The 20,451-nt window shown below is 43.3% G+C and overlaps 1 protein-coding gene across 2 annotated transcripts in view; it reads left to right on the top strand.

The window, feature by feature from the left end:
• Positions 1 to 10,332: 10,332 nt before the first annotated feature.
• hmgcl (3-hydroxy-3-methylglutaryl-CoA lyase) overlaps positions 10,333 to 20,451 on the top strand; it is a 46,339-nt gene continuing 36,220 nt past the window's right edge. The window contains exon 1 of one of the 2 annotated variants that reach the window (XM_060933337.1): positions 10,333 to 10,497. In XM_060933337.1, coding sequence (XP_060789320.1) covers positions 10,402 to 10,497 — 96 coding nt within the window. In that variant the 5' untranslated portion in view covers positions 10,333 to 10,401. Of the gene's footprint in view, positions 10,572 to 20,451 lie in introns of both variants that reach the window. The other variant, XM_060933338.1, reaches the window with a different exon arrangement.

The raw sequence follows: 20,451 nt of genomic DNA on the forward strand, positions 1-20,451 counted from the left end.
CCCTGGACAAGTCGCCAGGTCATCACAGGGCTGACACATAGACACAGACAACCATTCACACTCACATTCACACCTACGGTCAATTTAGAGTCACCAGTTAACCTAACCTGCATGTCTTTGGACTGTGGGGGAAACCGGAGCACCCGGAGGAAACCCACGCGGACACGGGGAGAACATGCAAACTCCACACAGAAAGGCCCTCGCCGGCCACGGGGCTCGAACCCGGACCTTCTTGCTGTGAGGCGACAGCGCTAACCACTACACCACCATGCCGCCCCGCTAAATGTATCTGATACCGAAAAACAACAAACTGCAGAAAGAATGTCTGGAAGCAAATTTGACATTTTGTGAAGGAAAATAATCCAATTTGGTCTGACCATCATTGCTGATAGAAAGGAAACCAGTACCGCTACTGACAATGATGATAAACTTTATTAGGCACAGGGTTTCAAAAGCTGAGATGTATTTACATGAAAGCTGTGCATAACATAAATATAAATGAATGGCAAGTATATAATAACAAATAGAACTAGATAGAGTCTGTGACTGAAGCCACAGTAATTTGTGCTAGCTCTTACAAACCGGGATGTCTGAGTGGTGCTTGAAATTTTGTGAACCCTTTAGAATTTTCTATATTTCTGCATAAATATGACCTAAAACATCATCAAGTCCTAAAAGTAGATAAAGAGAACCCAGTTAAAAAAGTGAGACAAAAATATTATCCTTGGTCATTTAGTTATTGAGGAAAATGAGCCAATATTACATATCTGTGAGTGGCAAAAGTATGTGAACTTTTGCTTTCAGTATCTGGTGTGACCTCCTTGTGCAGCAATAACTGCAACTAAACGTTTGCGGTAACTGTTGATCAGTCCTGCACACCGGCTTGGAGGAATTTTAGCCCATTCCTCCGTACAGAACAGCTTCAACTCTGGGATGTTGGTGGGTTTCCTCACATGAACTGCTCGCTTCAGGTCCTTCCACAACATTTCAGTTGGATTAAGGTCAGGACTTTGACTTGGCCATTCCAAAACATTAACTTTATTCTTCTTTAACCATTCTTTGGTAGAACGACTTGTGTGCTTAGGGTCATTGTCTTGCTGCATGACCCACCTTCTCTTGAGATTCAGTTCATGGACAGATGTCCTGACATTTTCCTTTCGAATTCGCTGGTATAATTCAGAATTCATTGTTCCATCAATGATGGCAAGCCGTCCTGGCACAGATGCAGCAAAACAGGCCCAAACCATGATACTACCACCACCATGTTTCACAGATGGGATAAGGTTCTTATGCTGGAATGCAGTGTTTTCCTTTCTTCAAACATAACGCTTCTCATTTAAACCAAAAAGTTCTATTTTGGTCTCATCTGTCCACAAAACATTTTTCCAATAGCCTTCTGGCTTGTCCATGTCATCTTTAGCAAACTGCAGACGAGCAGCAATGTTCTTTTTGGAGAGCAGTGGCTTTCTCCTTGCAACCCTGCCATGCACACCATTGTTGTTCAGTGTTCTCCTGATGGTGGACTCGTGAAGATTAACATTAGCCAGTGTGAGAGAGGCCTTCAGTTGCTTAGAAGTTACCCTGGGGTCCTTTGTGACCTCGCCGACTATTACACTTCAAGATTCAAGATTTTTATTTGTCATATACACAATAACAGACACAGCGGTTTATTATTGGGTAATGAAATTCTTATTTTGCAACTGCCTGACCAAACTACGCTTACCAATATAAAAAGAAATATATATATATATATATAAAATATGAAATATAAAATATAAAGTGCATATGGAATGCAAAATATAAAGGTAGAGTGAAAAATGAAGATAACATTTAAAAAAAAGGAGAGGCAAACAAAACAGTGTGCAAATATAGAGGTAGATATACTGTGCAATGTCTTTAAAAAAAAAGGAGAGGCAAACAAACAATGTGCAAACATAGAGGTAGATATACTGTGCAATGTCTTGCGCAAAATTGCTAATATAATCCGTGGTTCAAAGCCTGATGGAAATATAGAGGTAGATGGTGATTATAATCCGTGGTTCAAAAGCCTAATGGCCTGAGGGTAAAAACTCTTTGTCAGTCTAGCAGTCCTTGCTTTCACACTCCTGTAGCGTCTGCCAGATGGTAGGAGTGTGAATAGTCTGTGTTGTGGGTGTGTTTGGTCCCTGATGATGCTCTGTGCCCTTTTTGTGACCCAGGTGTTGTAAATGTCCTGTAGTGGGGGGAGGACAGCTCCACAGATGAACTGTGCCATTTTAATGACACGCTGGAGAGCCTTTCTGTCCTGAGTTGTGCAGTTCCCGTACCACACAGTGATGGAATTTGTCAGGACGCTCTCCACTGTGCACCTGTAGAAGTTGCTGAGGAGTTTGGTGGACAGTCCAAATTTCCTCAGCTTCCTCAGGAAGAAGAGTCTCTGTTGAGCCTTCTTGATGGTCTGCTGTGTGTTGTGTGTCCAGGTGAGATCCTCACTGATGTGAGTTCTGAGGAATTTAAATCTTTTCACCCTTTCCACCTGTGTCCCATTGATGTGCAGCGAGGCGTGCTGGTCTCTCCTCCTCTTCCTCGGGTCAATAATCATCTCCTTGGTCTTCTCAGCATTCAAGGAGAGGTTATTTTCCTGGCACCAAGAGACCAGCTGAGCCACCTCCTCCCTGTAGGCGCTCTCATCTCCGCCGGTGATCAGCCCAATGACAGTGGTGTCGTCAGCGAACTTGATGATGGAAGTGTTGCTCTGGGTGGGGGTGCAGTCATAGGTGAAGAGGGTGTACAGGAGTGGACTGAGCACACAGCCTTGGGGGGTCCCTGTGCTCACTGTCTTGGTGCTGGATATTCTGGTACCGACTCTGACAGCCTGGGGTCTGTTTGTGAGAAAGTCCAGAACCCAGCAGCAGAGGGAGGATGTCAGTCCAAGGGTGGAGAGCTTCTCTGTCAGTCTGCTGCGGATGACGGTGTTGAAGGCTGAACTGTAGTCCACAAACAGCAGTCGAACATAGGTGTCCCTGTGTTCCAGGTGTGACAGGGCTGTGTGGATGGCTGCATTGACGGCATCATCAGTTGAACGGTTCTGACGATATGCAAATTGAAGGGGGTCTATTGTGTCTGGGATGTCCTTTTTGATGTATGACATGACTATCCTCTCAAAACACTTCATTACAACTGAAGTGAGTGTAATTGGGTGATAGTCATTCAGGCATGTTATATTGTTTTTCTTTGGGAGGGGCACTATGGTGGTAGTCTTGAAGCATGTGGGCACAGAAGACATGGAGAGGGACAGGTTGAAAATGTCTGTGAAGACCTCTGCTAACTGTGTGGAGCAGGCCCTCAAAGCATGGCCGGGGATGTTGTCAGGGCCGGCTGCCTTTTGGGGGTTAGTCCTCCTGAAGACCTTGCTCACCTCGGTTATGGTCACAATAGGTGAAGCGCTCTGTGCTGCCTCTGTTGGTAGAATCCCTCTGTGTTGTTACACGCCTTGCTCTTGGAGTGATCTTTGTTGGTCGACCACTCCTGCGAAGGGTAACAATGGTCTTGAATTTCCTCTATTTGTACACAATCTGTCTGACTGTGGATTGGTGGAGTCCAAACTCTTTAGAGATGGTTTTGTAACCTTTTCCAGCCTGATGAGCATCAACAACGCTTTTTCTGAGGTCCTCAGAAATCTCCTTTGTTTGTGCCATGATACACTTCCACAAACATGTGTTGTGAAGATCAGACTTTGATAGATCCCTGTTCTTTAAATAAAACAGGGTGCCCACTCGCACCTGATTGTCATCCCATTGATTGAAAACACCTGACTCTAATTTCACCTTCAAATTACCTGCTAATCCTAGAGGTTCACATACTTTTGCCACTCACAGATATGTAATATTGGATCATTTGCCTCAATAAATAAATGACCAAGTATAATATTTTTGTCTCATTTGTTTAACTGGGTTCTCTTTATCTACTTTTAGGACTTGTGTGAAAATCTGATGATGTTTTAGGTCATATTTATGCAGAAATATAGAAAATTCTAAAGGGCTTACAAACTTTCAAGCACCACTGTATAGAATCCGGACTGTTGAATAATTTAGCTACTTCATAGATGTAACTATGTTTTGTGTTCTGGCAGCTGGATTATACTCTATTATAGCATGCAGAATTTAGTATTATTTTAAAAAATAAAATGAAATGAAATCTTGATCCTCCTGCACCATCAGTCCTTCTGTTAAATATTCATCTTGGGTTTTTTTTTTTAGCTAGTAGAAGCAGCTGTGTTACAATAAACATTTAAAAAAGTGTATGATGGCTGATGGATCTTAAAGGAAAAGGTGAGAGAGGAAAAAAAGAATTAAGTAAAGGACAAAACACCTTGTTTTGTGCTAGGGAAATAAATCAACAGCGAACTGGTGTGATGAAGTAGAGTTACTGTTCCCATCCTGAAATTGATTACTTTCCTGTAACTGTGAGTCCTGAAGTGATGGACCACAGCAATTTCCTTTTACAACTTTTTAATCATTCAACCAATTAAAGAACATTAGCCGGGATAGCTGTCTGAGGTTTCGTTGTGGAGAATTAATCAGCATGGTATAAAGGTAATTATTATCCATACAGGACACTTTTTCGATGGAATAAAAACATGTGTTCTATTCCCTTCTAGCGGGTTTCATTCATTTGGTTTGATAGCGTGCAATATTGTTAGCATATCGCTTATCCTATGTGCATTACATCACTCTACTCAATGGAGAATGAGCATTGAATATGGTTTACGATATTGCATGGTTGTCAAGACAACATGACGTCACACGTCGGAGATGTAAAACTTCCGTGCTAGCGAGCGACTGTGACAATTTGTAAACAAACATGGCCGCCAGGGTTGTTTCGTTAAATACGGAAGATTTTGAGAAATTTTTGAAAGAGAAAGATGCGTTGAACACCTGAAAGGAATGTGTATGTATAATAATAATAATATTAGCTGGCTTTTTTGTGGTATATTAGATATATTCCATTCAGCTACTCATCTTCAACTCATTCAAAATCTTGCTAGCTGAATGGAATCTATCTGATATACCACGAAAAAAGCCAGCCAATGTTATTTAAATAATTTATGTCAAGGCAGCAATACCACCCTGTCACTGATTTGTCCCCTCCCAATCTCTTCCATCATACTTTTTATCCATTTATAGTCGCATTCAATGTTGTAGACTGTGTGCTCAACAACGTTCCAGTTATTACTTACGTTATAGCAGTTATAAACATTCGTTCCCTCACTAGCTTCTGCTTTTTTCACCCTCACCTGAAGTTAATTTCATCTCATCTCATTATCTCTAGCTGCTTTATCCTGTTCTACAGGGTCGCAGGCAAGCTGGAGCCTCGTCTCGTCTCTCGTCTTCTTCCGCTTATCCGGGGCCAGGTCGCGGAGGCAGCAGTCTGAGCATGGAAGCACAAACTTCCCTTTCCCCAGACACCTCGGCCAGCCCCTTGGGAAGAACACCAAGGCGTTCCCAGGCCAGCTGAGAGACATACTGTAGTCCCTCTAGCATGTCCTGGGTCTTCCCCGGGGCCTCCTCCCGGGGGGACATGCCTGGAACACCTCTCCAGGGAGGCGTCCAGGAGGCATCCCAGCTGACTACGGGCGAAAGGCGGGGTACACCCTGGACAAGTCGCCAGGTCATCACAGGGCTGACACATAGACACAGACAACCATTCACACTCACATTCACACCTACGGTCAATTTAGAGTCACCAATTAACCTAACCTGCATGTCTTTGGACTGTGGGGGAAACCGGAGCACCCGGAGGAAACCCACGCGGACACGGGGAGAACATGCAAACTCCGCACAGAAAGGCCCTCGCCGGCCACGGGGCTCGAACCCAGACCTTCTTGCTGTGAGGGGACAGCGCTAACCACTACACCACCGTGCTGCCGCCTGAAGTTAATAAGAAAAAAATTAAAAAACATAACTTGTAATATTACTGAGAACCTTGAAAGCATAAACAACTCTGTCCTGAATACACTATTATGGCCAAAAGTTTGTGGGCCCCTGAACACACCATCACACCCTGTTGAACATCTCATTCCAGATTTATTCCCCCTTTGCTCTTATAATAAGCTCCACTCTTCTCTTCTCTTTTCTTCTCTTCTGAAAGATTTTCCACTAGATTTTAGGGTGTGATTGTGGGGATTTGTGTTCATTCAGCGACAAGAGCATTAGTGAGATGAGATACTGATGTTGAGTGACAAGTAATATCTGGGGTGCAGTCAGTGCTTCAGTTCATCCCAAAGGTGTTCAGTGGGGTTGAGTTCAGAACACTCAGGTTCTTCCACTCCAACCTTAACACACCATGTCTTCATAGAGCTCACTTTTAGCCCTTTTCGACCAACAGGGAAGGTTTCTGTTCTTGTCTCATCTCATCTCATTATCTCTAGCCACTTTATCCTGTTTTAGAGGGTCGCAGGCAAGCTGGAGCCTATCCCAGCTGACTACGGGCGAGAGGCGGGGTACACCCTGGACAAGTCGCCAGGTCATCACAGGGCTGACACATAGACACAGACAACCATTCACACTCACATTCACACCTACGGTCAATTTAGAGTCACCAGTTAACCTAACCTGCATGTCTTTGGACTGTGGGGGAAACCGGAGCACCCGGAGGAAACCCACATGGACACGGGGAGAACACGCAAACTCCACACAGAAAGGCCCTCGCTGGCCACGGGGCTCGAACCCAGACCTTCTTGCTGTGAGGTGACAGCGCTAACCACTACACCACCATGCCGCCGGTTTCTGTTCTTGTTCTCGCACCAAATTTTGAACCGTTCAAAGCATTCTGACCAAAATAAATTGTTTCAGAACCCAAAAAAGTCGGTTCCCAACTGGAACTGAAATATAGCTGGTTTCTCCAGCACAAACCGTGATGACATCATTGGGCGTGTCATTGATTTGGAGAGGAAGCAGAGTGCAGTGATGAAGAACACAATGGAAAAGGAAACATCTTCAGGAAAAAATGGACTGAAAACAACTATCTGCAATAACAGAACAAAAGCTTGGAGGTAATCAATGTGCACCGCCATCTTGCTCATACTGTTTACTCCCGTTGTGAATTGTGCCACACCCTCTGTTCATGGCGCATCCTTGATTACAACGGTTTTGTTCAAAACTGGTGAAAACGTGGGCTGGTTCGCTTTGCACCAAGGTTCAAGAACCTGTTCCCTGTTGGTCGAAAAGGGGTAGTGTACAGCGGCATTGTCATACTGGAACAGGTTTGGGCCTCTTTGTTCCAGCGAAGGGAAACTAATACCCCTTTTCGACCAACAGGGAATGGGTTCTTGAAACGGTTCTGTTCAGGATTCTTTGAACCTTGGTGCCAGCTAGTGAACTAGCCCATGTTTTCACCAGTTTTGAACGAAACCATTATAATCAAGGATGCGTTATGAACGGAGGGCTTTGTACAATTCACATCGGGAGTAAACAGTAGGAGCAAGATGGCAGCATGCATTGATTACCTCTGAGCTTTTGTTCTGTTATTTATTTGTTTTGGGTTAATTTTTTTGAAGTACAGTAGTATCTTTTCCTGTTGCATTCTCCATCACTGAGCTCTGCAACCATACATCCCAGTTTTCAGCTTAGACTTACATGCTGAGACTATGTCTGAGTCCCAAACACTACTTGGAAGGCTGTTCCATAACTGTGGGGTTTTGTAAGAAAAGGCTCTGGCCCCTGATGTACCCTACACTATACGAGGTACCAGCAGATAGCCTGCACCTTTTGATCTAAGTAGGCGTGGTGGGTCATAAAGGACCAGAAGTTCACTCAGGTACTGTGGCACGAGACCATTCAGTGCTTTAAAGATCAATAGTAGCATTTTATAATCAATACGAAATTTGATTGGGAGCCAGTGTAGTGTGGATTTAGCAGACGCTCTTATCCAGAGCGACGTACAACATACCTAGAGCAGTCTGGAGAGCAGGTGAGGGTTAGGTGCCTTGCTCAAGGGCACTTCAGCCATTCCTGCTGGTCCAGCAACCTTTTGGTCCCAAAGCTGCTTTTCTAACCATTAGACCATGGCTTCCCATGTTACATGTTGAGTAACGTCAGTGTTACAGCATACAAAGACCTTAGATTTTAGGGTGTGATTGTGGGGATTTGTGTTCATTCAGCGACAAGAGCATTAGTGAGATGAGATACTGATGTTGAGTGACAAGTAATATCTGGGGTGCAGTCGGTGCTTCAGTTCATCCCAAAGGTGTTCAGTGGGGTTGAGTTCAGAACACTCAGGTTCTTCCACTCCAACCTTAAAAGGATCTTCACAATTGTGTGCTTCCAACTATGGGAGGAACTGTATATGGGTGTGATGGACATACTTTTGGTCCTATAGTGTACTTTCCTGTGGTTGCTACAAAGCTCTTTTTTTTTTTTTATAAAATGTTAAATAAATGTCTCCTTACAGAAAAGTGAGCCATGTCGGTGATTACAGGTTTATTTTATGTAGAGAGTCGGGCCAATTGACCCGACTCTCTGAATGAGAATCTTACTATGAGAATGAGAATGAGAATCTGTTGCTATGGAAATTACAATATTAGTACTACTGCCAGAGCTGCTGTTACACACCAATCAGGGTTAGATTATGATGGTTATTAGCTTATTCGGCCGCCGGGTGATGAGCTTATGCCATTATGTATTATCCATCGTCCGTTCATCGTCCGTCCGTCCAACGTCATCCACATTTCACGAAAATCGCTTTTTCTCTCTCAATTCTTCAACGATTTTTATTCTTTTTGGCAGGAAGGTAGGTCTGCCTGGGCTGCGTATAGCTTCTAGTCAAATTTGCATAATTACAATTAATAATGAAGATATGGTGTAATTAAGCCCTAACGATCAGTTTCCACACAAATCACTTCTTCTCCCTCAAGTCTTCACCGATTTTGATTCTTTCTGGCATGAAGGTAGGGGAACCTAGGGTGCATATAACTTCTACCTAGATTTGCTTCATGAAAATTATTAATGAAGTTATGGACTAATGAGCAGTTCAACAAAAATCGCTTCTTCTCGGTCAATTCCTCGCCGTTTTGGATGCTTTCTGGTAAAAAGGTCGGTATTCCTAGGGTGTATATCGCTTCTATATATAGCTTGTATATAGTGTATATAGGGGGCGGAACGGTGGTGTAGTGGTTAGCGCTATCGCCTCACAGCAAGAAGGTCCGGGTTTGAGCCCCGTGGCCGGCGAGGGCCTTTCTGTGTGGAGTTTGCATGTTCTCCTCGTGTCCGCGTGGGTTTCCTCCGGGTGCTCCGGTTTCCCCTACAGTCCAAAGACATGCAGGTTAGGTTAACTGGTGACTCTAAATTGACCGTAGGTGTGAATGTGAGTGTGAATGGTTGTCTGTGTCTATGTGTCAGCCCTGTGATGACCTGGCGACTTGTCCAGGGTGTACCCTGCCTTTCGCCCGTAGTCAGCTGGGATAGGCTCCAGCTTGCCTGCGACCCTGTAGAAGGATAAAGTGGCTAGAGATAATGAGATGAGACAATTAATAATGAAGATATGGTGTAATTAAGCCCTAACGATCAGTTTCCAGACAAATCGCTTCTTCTCCCTCAAGTCTTCACCGATTTTGATTCTTTCTTGCATGAAGGTAGGGGAACCTAGGGTGCATATAACTTCTACCTAGATTTGGTTCATGAAAATTATTAATGAAGTTATGGACTAATGAGCAGTTCAACAAAAATCGCTTCTTCTCGGTCAATTCCTCGCCGTTTTGGATGCTTTCTGGTAAAAAGGTCGGTATTCCTAGGGTGTATATCGCTTCTATATATAGCTTGTATATAGTGTATATGGGGGCGGCACGGTGGTGTAGTGGTTAGCGCTATCGCCTCACAGCAAGAAGGTCCGGGTTTGAGCCCCGTGGCCGGCGAGGGCCTTTCTGTGCGGAGTTTGCATGTTCTCCTCGTGTCCGCGTGGGTTTCCTCCGGGTGCTCCGGTTTCCCCTACAGTCCAAAGACATGCAGGTTAGGTTAACTGGTGACTCTAAATTGAGCGTAGGTGTGAATGTGAGTGTGAATGGTTGTCTGTGTCTATGTGTCAGCCCTGTGATGACCTGGCGACTTGTCCAGGGTGTACCCCGCCTTTCGCCCGTAGTCAGCTGGGATAGGCTCCAGCTTGCCTGCGACCCTGTAGAACAGGATAAAGCGGCTAGAGATAACGAGATGAGATGAGATGAGATGAGATAGTGTATATAGCTTGCACCATTTATTGCACAAGGTGGCCCACTTTAGAGAGTTCCTCTGGACTAGACTGGGCCGGAGTGAATGGACTCATTCATGCTGTTCGAGTATGAGATGGTGATCCGCAGCAGTAGATGGCGGTGTAAGTGTTAGTGAGTGTAGATCCACTGAAGTGACACTCAGGGTGTTGTGCAGCAGCAACATGGCGGCGGCGGCGGCGCTGGGGATGAGGATGAGGCTTGTCCAGACTTCATTCCGGCCCGGTTCGGGCCACTGCTGTTTTTCTGCGGCTAAATCAGTGAGTTATACAGCGCACTTTGTCACTTCTGGAATGATAACACGCTTTTCATGATCGACTGCTTGGATTTGGAGGTAAAAATTGAACCGTTTCCACATATATAATCAGTTTCAACAACAGGTTTAGCTTTTTAAACAACAAAAGACGGACATGTTTGTATGTTACACCGACCCCGGAAGTGAATTCATTCAGTGAACTGTATTGTTTACGGTTCATTTATCATAATTTATATCTCAAAGACTATATTTCAGGGTTATATAAAGAGTTTGGTTATGTTAGCTCTAAACTGTTTTAAGGTTTTAAGCACGTTATTATCGCGAAAGTCAAGTGTAACTCCCAAAGCTGTCCACTTCCTGGTTTTAGCCTTTTGCTATTTAAACAATATCTCAATGAACACAATTTCCAAAATGTTGATAAGACAAAGTTTAATATAACATCTGTTTAACTTATAACGTGAAAGTAATGTTAATAATATAAACTTAGATTACACATTTTTCAATTTTACTCAAATTAGGGTGGTGCAAAAATGAGTACACCCCACAACAAAAACTACTACATCTAGTACTTTGTATGGCCTCCATGATTTTTAATGACAGCACCAAGTCTTCTAGGCATGGAATGAACAAGTTGGCGACATTTTGCAACATCAATCTTTTTCCATTCTTCAACAACGACCTCTTTTAGTGACTGGATGCTGGATGGAGAGTGATGCTCAACTTGTCTCTTCAGAATTCCCCAAAGAAAATAATTTCTTTACGACACAAAGGTGAAGGCTACAAGAAGATCAGCAAAGCTTTACTTATCAGTCAGAATACTGTAGCAAAAGTGGTACAAAAATTTAAGAAAGATGGAACTGCAACCATCTCACAGAGACGTCCAGGTCGTCCACGGAAGTTAACACCTCGACAGGAGCGTCTTCTGATGAGAAGGGTTGAAGAAAATTGGCATGCAAGTTCACTGCAGTTATCTAAAGAAGTAGAAAGCCAAACTGGGGTGACTATTTCCCGTGACACAATACGGCGTACGCTGCAGAGGAATGGCATGCATGGATGCCGTCCACGAAAGAAGCCTCTCCTAAAGCCCAGGCACAAAAAAGCCCGCCTAGAGTTTGCCAGGGCCCATGCTGACAAAGATGAAGACTACTGGGACTCTATACTCTGGAGTGATGAGACCAAGATAAATGTTTTTGGAACTGATGGCGTCGCAGAGGTGAGGAATGCAAAGAAAAATGCCTGGTGCCTACAGTGAAACATGGTGGTGGCAGTGTCCTTATGTGGGGCTGCATGAGTGCTGCTGGCAGCGCTCGAAACTAACGGTGTCCCGGGGACCATAAAAAATGTCATCGGGACACAAAATTATCATATCTGGGACAATCCCGGGACAATGGAAAAAAATAGATCTAGAAAAAAAGTTCTACATTAATATTATTTACAAAGCCGTAACACATACGTAGACATTCACCTAATTTGTCAATTTTAATTTTAAAACGTTAACAGCGAAAAACACATAGTAGCTACACTTTCGATGCACCTGCATCCGTAGGCTACAGAGCAGCGCATTCTGTTCTAGAATCTTCGGCCGGTGTCCGCATTATATGGACTTGGAATGGAATTGCTACCGCACACGCTGCGCCGACTCTTGCCAGAACAAAAATGCTTAAGTGGTTGAAGCGGACCGACCGCGGGGAAGAAACTGAAAGCCCAGACATAACGTCTCCGGGACCTTCAGGATCCAAAGTGTCCTCGCCTGGTCTGCAGGCAACGCTAGCAACTGAATGAACTTAATGAACACTGTTAGACACGTTATAAAATACAACAGGAATGATGTGGATGATATTGACGGAAGATACCGTTCAACAGAATAAGTGAGTTTTCTTGGTGTCTTTCTAGTTCAGAAAGTTTAGTCAGTCAGCAGCACAACTAGGCTCGGACCTGGCACTATGTTGATGTTGCTAACATTTGCACCCACGTTTCGGCAGCGAAAGTTCATAAAATGGATAACGGAAAGTTCATAAAAATGGATAACGGTAATGGTGAAAATTATAAGTTGGCCTTATAAGTGCCAACAGATATTCAAGGTATAAGTAGATGAAATGAACATAAAAGGGGTCTTATTTTCAACTAAAGTGTACTGCAGATGTAGGGAGTTGAAACATTTTCTGAATGAGCTAGTTGGCCCCTTTAAATAAACGGGTATCTATTCATACAGTGAGATCGCCAAAGTTTAATAAACTGAAAATGCAATAACTGTAATTTTGAAGTAGATGACGTATAGGACATGTGTCGCTTGTGTCTTGTGACTTATTGTAAAAATGATATAAAGGGTTCAAAATCGCATAGTTACAAATATAATAGTAACTTCATATGATAATATTAACCACTGGTTATTTCAGAGAGGAAAAAAATGGGGACACTATTGCTTCCATTCGGGACAATACAACATAGAATTCGGGACCACTGGGGGACACAAAGAAAAAAAGTTAATTTCGAGCCCTGGCTGCTGGTGTCAGGGAGCTGCATTTCATTGATGGTATCATGAATTCACAGACGTATTGCTCTATACTGAAAGAGAAGATGCTGCCATCACTCCGTGCCCTTGGTCGTCGTGCATTTTTCCAACATGACTAAACACACATCTAAGGCCACTGTTGGATTTCTGAAGAAGAACAGGGTGAAAGTGATTCAGTTGCCAAGTATGTTTCCTGATCTGAACCCAGTCGAACACCTATGGGGAATTCTGAAGAGACCAGTCGAGCATCGCTCTCCATCCAGCATCCGGTCACTAAAAGAGGTCGTTGTTGAAGAATGGAAAAAGATTGATGTTGCAAAATGTCGCCAATTTGTTCATTCCATGCCTAGAAGACTTGGTGCCGTCATTAAAAATCATGGAGGCCATACAAAGTACTAGATGGAGTAGTTTTTGTTGTGGGGTGTACTTATTTTTGCACCACCCTAATTTGAGTAAAACTGAAAAATGTGTAATCTAAGTTATATTATTAACCTTACTTTCCTGTTATAAGTTAAACAGATGTTATATTAAACTTTGTCTTTTCAACATTTTGGAAATTGTTTAAAATGTTACTTTTTAAAGGGGGTGCACTCATTTACGCTCAGCACTGTATATATCTTTAAAAGAGACTTTAGCAATTTGTAAAGAGAATAAAAACAACTCTTACGAATTTCAGTACTTCAGCCAGCAACAGCCTCTTAATGACGCACCCTTCAGCTATTCACATGTTTAGTGCATGGAACATCAGTGTCGTCATTCGCTCATTGTGTCGCAAGGGGAGGTGAGAACACGCCCCATTTCACTGGTATAGATAGTTTTCACTGACGTCACGGCATTCCGAGGAACACCCTCCAGCCGCCATCTTGTGGGGCTAACAAAACGGACCATCGCAATTACCGGCTACGTTATCTCGGACGAATTTATAAAGTTATATAGTCAGTTTTCTAAAATAATCAATGTCGGCAAAATCAAGCAAACGGAAGTATATGGATACATCTCACGACAACGGTATGTAGCCAAACTGGCCTTGATTGGGGGAATTGACCCCTACGAAGTGGACAAAGATGCATTTTCAAGTGACTGTGCAGGGCTGCCATCCATATCGTACCCTGATATTGTGAACTATTTCGTGAATAGTAAAAGCGCCTACACACTTGACGACCTCAAAGCATACAAGTCGCTGGAGTCATACAATTATTTTGTCTGTGGCTGGGTCCGTGAAGTCCACCATATAAAACCAAGTGACAGTCGTGTCCTAATTACAGCCAAGGTATATAAACATTGGAATTTTAGAGCTCTCAACACTGCATATAAATATATATGTGTGTGTGTATAATATCGAGTTGATTTAAGACAAATTTTACATCCATTAGTGGTATTACAGTACCATGTCAGTTCCAGTTAGGCATCCTCCAGAGATTGCTTACACCAGGGGTTTTCAAAGTGTGGGAGAGTCAGCCCCCCCTCGGAGAGCAAATAAACAACAGCGTGGCGCCCCCCCCCCCTTACAACTTTTGTTGTTGCTATACTTAATGTTCCATTCGTATTTTTAAAAAATGGTTGTTGTACACATTATTTTTTTCTTTTTCACATCTCATAGCATCGTTAGCTAGCACCTCTTGACAGACAACACACTGTGGCAGTGGAGCGTCTTCAGATCCAGTCCATGAAAATCCAAACTTTAAATAATCGTGGTCATACTTCCTTCTTTTTTCAGTCCCCCCAGGATTCCGCGGGCCTTTTTTGTGATTGTTGCGGACTAAAATGTCTGATGTTGCGGGGTTTTCCAAAAAAATTGCGATGAAAGTTGCGGTGTTTAGGTTTTTGTTGTGATTACATTGCGGGAGGAAGTGAAAGTTGCGAGAAATTGTTGCGATTTTCTCTTTTTGTGATTAAAATTGAGTGATATGTTAAATATTAAGTTATTACTGAAAAACTATTGATTAAAAAAACCAAAGAGAAATGGTCCTATAAACAACTTTACCAATATAAAAGATTACCAGAACTACAAAAATGCAGAAAAATAGGCTTTACTTATCCAAATGCACCTGTTGGTTCTAAAGTTAAAGTGCAGAGAACCTCACAGCACAACATGAAGTTACCTTAAAATATAATATAAATGCCTCAGCTTTTATGTAAGAAAAAAAACTATTAATACTAGTACTGTGTGCAGGCAGTCTCTCCTGAAGACTAAATTAAACAATAATTATAAACTAATAAAATAAATGGCTCAGGCTTCATAGAAGAAAAAAACAATTGGAACAGAATCTCACAGTATGATGCTGAAGCTGCCTAAACAATGGAAAATAAAATACCATTTTGGCAAAAATGTTGGCATCCATTAACTTCTTGTATTGAGTAAAAAAAAATAAAGTGCACACAGTCCTTCACTGTAAACATAACACACTTTCAGTGTTGCCAGATACTGCTGATGTTTTCCAGTCCAAAATATGTTCAAAACCCGTCAAAATGCACTTGAAATCGTCTAATCTGGCAACACGATGCGCATGCTGCTTCTCTTGAACACACGGAAGTAAGGCGGAAGGTAGTTTGTCGACGCCAACGATTGGTCAAATTTGCGGGAAAGTTACGGTGATTGGATATAATTGCAACACCGCCCTGAATTCGCGGGGATTGGTTGAATTTGCGCTGAAGTTGCAAATCGCAACATCCTGGAGGCTCTGTTTTTTTTGCTTGGCCCAGACTTTGTCTCCTCACTCACTGTAGCTTTAGGTACTAAAAATCGATCCATTTTGTCTCTCACGTTGCGCCCCCCCTGAAGAACTCTGGCGCCCCCCAGGGGGGGCACGCCCCACACTTTGAAAAGCCCTGGCTTACACGATGTTTTGGTTTCCAAAAACAAACTTAAACACAATTGATTGTTTATTTAAACAACTTACCACTTATAAAATGATCAGAGCAGATTTTGCTGTGCTTGGAAGGCTGATAATCCTTGCAGTTGATTCTCGCAAGCCATAGATTTCTCCTTTGTATGCTGAGTTTCTTTGTTTGCTCGCCTTCGTACTCCCGTACAGTGGGAATTCCATAAAAGCTCCGCTTGACGTCATCATCTGACCTATTACGACAGCCGTGAATACAACAGGCGTGCACCATTGCTAGCTTTAAATAGCCTGCTTGGGTTCTTTTGAAGACTTCGTACTCGCGCGTTACAATGTGTGCTCAGTGACCCGTACGGTAAGCTTGACCCTCAAGATGGCCGCCACTAGGGAATCCCCGACTCTGTGACGTCATGTGCAAAGTATCTATAAACATGATCACTTGTTTCCATACCAACTGAGAAACTTTGAGGAATGGCCAATGCAAGGAAGATGTCTCACTAGCGGTTGTTGTCATGCTTTTTTGGTTAGTGTATAGGGAGAACTACATTACATTACGTTTAGCAGACGCTTTTATCCAAAGCGACTTGCAATTGAGAAAAACAATCAAGCTACAGGAAATCATAGAGTAAGAAGAAGAGTGCATGTTAGATGGTTAGTGGGTTGTTCGGATAAGAGGTGCTCTTTGAATAGAAAGAACTAGTTGATCGAAACGTGCTGTGCTGTTTTTCGTCAAGTTTTGAAAACATTTTTCTGTCGCCAAACTATGTTTCACTGATTACTGATTTACAGTAATTAGTTACCTACGTCAACATGCCCTGCATCATCATAGTTATTTTCATTGCTAACTTTAGATTTATTATAGTCCGTGCGTAAGTCTATGCATAAGATTGTGAAATGTAGCTTTGGCTTTTAGGGCTTCTTTTCTTTGCAGTAATTTTCCAAGCAGAGAGGTGTGGAGGGGCGGCAGGGAGGTACAGGGGCCAGGGCCAGGGTCTTTGTCTTTGACAAATGGACTATTGACAGTGACGGGGGATTACAGGTGAATTACACCTACCTCATCAATATTCATTTGAAAGGTTAAGTGACCTTTGGAGAAAGCAAATGTAGTCTGAAGGCCTCTGCATGCTCTTGCGACAAGGCTTTCGCGGACAGCTTTTCGCAGACAGTTGTAATTTATCGTTGAGCGGGGAGTAATAGGCGTGCGCGGTGTTATTCACCGCTACAACACAAGGGGGCGCGAAGTCGCAAAATCGCTAGAAGTAGTTGGTGGGTGTGGTTAGTGGAGTGTTTATCCTCCGGTTACTTATAATGACTAGAACTGGAGTCGTATAGATGTACGTACTTCCTCGATCAACCGCTCTTCGTGCTGCTCCATCTTCGCTCGTGTTTTTAAAAATGGCGGTCGTGAAAACAAACCAAACCGGGAAAGTAGGGAAGTGGAAGTGCGTGTACAGCGGATGTAGAGTGGACCAATCAGAGCCCTCTTGTCTGCGACGCTGTCTGCGAGGCTTCTGCGGTGGTCACAATTTTTGGGAGGTGCGCGCAGAGCGTCTGCGAAGGTGGGGGGGGCTATGCAGACGCTATCTGCGACACCGTCTGCGAGGACTGCGTTGTCAGCATAAATTGGCCTTGAGGCTACATCCACACGACAACGGCAACGAGATTTTTTTTTAAATATCGCGTCCACATGGGCAACGGATCAGTAAAATATCAGGTTCATATGGCAATGCAACACTTGCTGAAAACGATGCAATACACATGCCACACCACTACGTGCGCTGTAAGACGGTCCTATCGGAGACACCAGAACAATAGAAGTAGACGCATGCGCATAACTGCGCATGCGCACAGTGACTATCCCTGTCACTGTCACACGCGCACACTTTCTCACTCCTTATCCTATGGATATAGTCCCTTTAAATCACGTGCTCGTTTTTTGAATGGAGACGCGGAAAGAGGAATGAACGGGGGTAGATGGAAGCCAGTACGCCAACATTCTGATATCCTCCAGAATTTTTTAATGGTCCGGAATAAACATCTGAAGAGGTGAGATCGCTCCTTTTTTTTTTTTTTCCCTATTTTTGCTGGCGGGATTGACTCTGCTCTAAGGGCTATTCTCTCTCTCTCTCTCTCTCTCTCTCTCTCTCTCTCTCTCTCTCACTTTGCACCATTACACAAATATTCACAGTGAAAATATTTTGTAAGTGCGTTTCATGAACCAAGTTATAGGATTTGTTGACAACTCGCATCGAGTTCGTTACACTTCTACCCGGCGTGAAGCACTGACAGTCATGTGGTTGTGACGTTATCGTAAACAAATCCGTCCTACTCATCCAGACGACTTCGCAACGGCTCCGTTGCCAGATTTTTTTCACTCTGGAACCCGTTCTCAAAAGATTTCGTTTTGGGGCACCCAAAACGCCGGTGCCGTGTGGACGCCAGGCCGAAACGATAAACAATTTTATCAGATTCACCTGAATCCGTCGCCGTGTGGACAGGGCCTGAATTTTCTACAATTAGTATTGAAGCTACAGAACATTTCTGAATGCCATTCTTACTTTTATGTAGCCAACACCTATGTTTACAAGGTTCAGACTTCAAAAGTCTTGTGCAGATATATTTATCGTGTGAATTTTTTTTTTTACAAGGTTTGAAGACTCTGAAAATAATTTTTTGTGAGGTTATGTTTGCACTTAATTTAAATAAAAACAAATTTCATCACGGCGGCACGGTGGTGTAGTGGTTAGCGCTGTCGCCTCACAGCAAGAAGGTCCGGGTTCGAGCCCCGTGGCCGGCGAGGGCCTTTCTGTGCGGAGTTTGCATGTAATCCCCGTGTCCGCGTGGGTTTCCTCCGGGTGCTCCGGTTTCCCCCACAGTCCAAAGACATGCAGGTTAGGTTAACTGGTGACTCTAAATTGAGCGTAGGTGTGAATGTGAGTGTGAATGGTTGTCTGTGTCTATGTGTCAGCCCTGTGATGACCTGGCGACTTGTCCAGGGTGTACCCCGCCTTTCGCCCGTAGTCAGCTGGGATAGGCTCCAGCTTGCCTGCGGCCCTGTAGAACAGGGTAAAGCGGCTAGAGATAATGAGATGAGATGAAATTTCATCACATTCACTTTACTCATATTATTATTGCTGAGGGCGTCCAGAATATAACCATGTGTGTCACTTTTGCATGGATGTTTTTAGTTAGATGAAATACTTTAAAAATGTCAAGGTTTATCAGACTGCCACAGTGTGTCTAACAGGCCCAGGACCTCAGAGTGTCCTAGCTCTACAAATCTGATTAAATTCTCTGTAGGAGCATCTTAAATTAAACTTTTCTACAAATTAATTAAATGGCCATTTTTCATACACTTTTTTTTTTTTTAATCATACCATTATTTGTTTATTTAAAGTCTTCCTATTAATAGTAATGGTTCTATTATTCCACAAGGTGGAGCTATGTGGTGTGAAGTTGTGAGAAAACATCATTTTCCCACAATGCAATATCTGTTTACAAAAGTCAGACAACATAATTGACAGTTTGGATATTTCAAAGCCACAACACAACAAAAATTCTTAACCCTCCAACATTTTTAAATAAACGTTTTGGTATAAAAATGCCTGCATGTGCAGCACTGAACTGTACAAATCGTCAGGTCAAAGGTTGTGGACGGACATTTCACCTGTGAGTATTGTTAGCTAGTGTTGATCATTTTTACGTGTGTGTGTGTGTGTGTGTGTGTGTGTGTGCACAGCACCATAAGAAGAGCGCAAAAAAAAAAATCTCTCCTTGATATCTGGGATGAATACCGTGACTGTCAGATTTTTGATGGAAATGTCCAAGAGTAGATCAAAGCCTGTGTGCAAGGAAGAAGAAATGTATGAAAGGGAAAGGTACACTGTATAAGAGGAAAAACAGAAATAATCTTCATCTCATTATCTCTAGCCGCTTTATCCTGTTCTACAGGGTCGCAGGCAAGCTGGAGCCTATCCCAGCTGACTACGGGCGAAAGGCGGGGTACACCCTGGACAAGTCGCCAGGTCATCACAGGGCTGACACATAGACACAGACAACCATTCACACTCACATTCACACCTACGGTCAATTTAGAGTCACCAGTTAACCTAACCTGCATGTCTTTGGACTGTAGGGGAAACCGGAGCACCCGGAGGAAACCCACGCGGACACGGGGAGAACATGCAAACTCCGCACAGAAAGGCCCTCGTCGGCCACGGGGCTCGAACCCGGACCTTCTTGCTGTGAGGCGACAGCGCTAACCACTACACCACCGTGCCGCCCCAATAATCTTCATAAAAATAATTATAGTAGTAAAAGAGCTGTTGAAAAAATGATCAGAGACTGAACTGGAAAAGAGAAAAACAATCACAGTGAAGGGGAGCGCTGTAAGGAATGTGGGTGAAGTTGAAAAAAAATAAGAGGAGGTAACACACAAGCCAAATACACACGGTGGGAGTGGTAAGATGGCGGCCAGATGGCTTCACTCAGATGGCTTTTTTTTTTCCCCTATTCAATCCACAACCTGTACATATTGCTTGATTTTCCATATCATTTCTGTTAAGTGTATTTATGTTCATTTTGTATATATTTATCACCTTTCTTA

The sequence above is a fragment of the Neoarius graeffei genome, chromosome 11 (assembly GCF_027579695.1).
Source record: "Neoarius graeffei isolate fNeoGra1 chromosome 11, fNeoGra1.pri, whole genome shotgun sequence".
Lineage (NCBI taxonomy): Eukaryota > Metazoa > Chordata > Actinopteri > Siluriformes > Ariidae > Neoarius > Neoarius graeffei.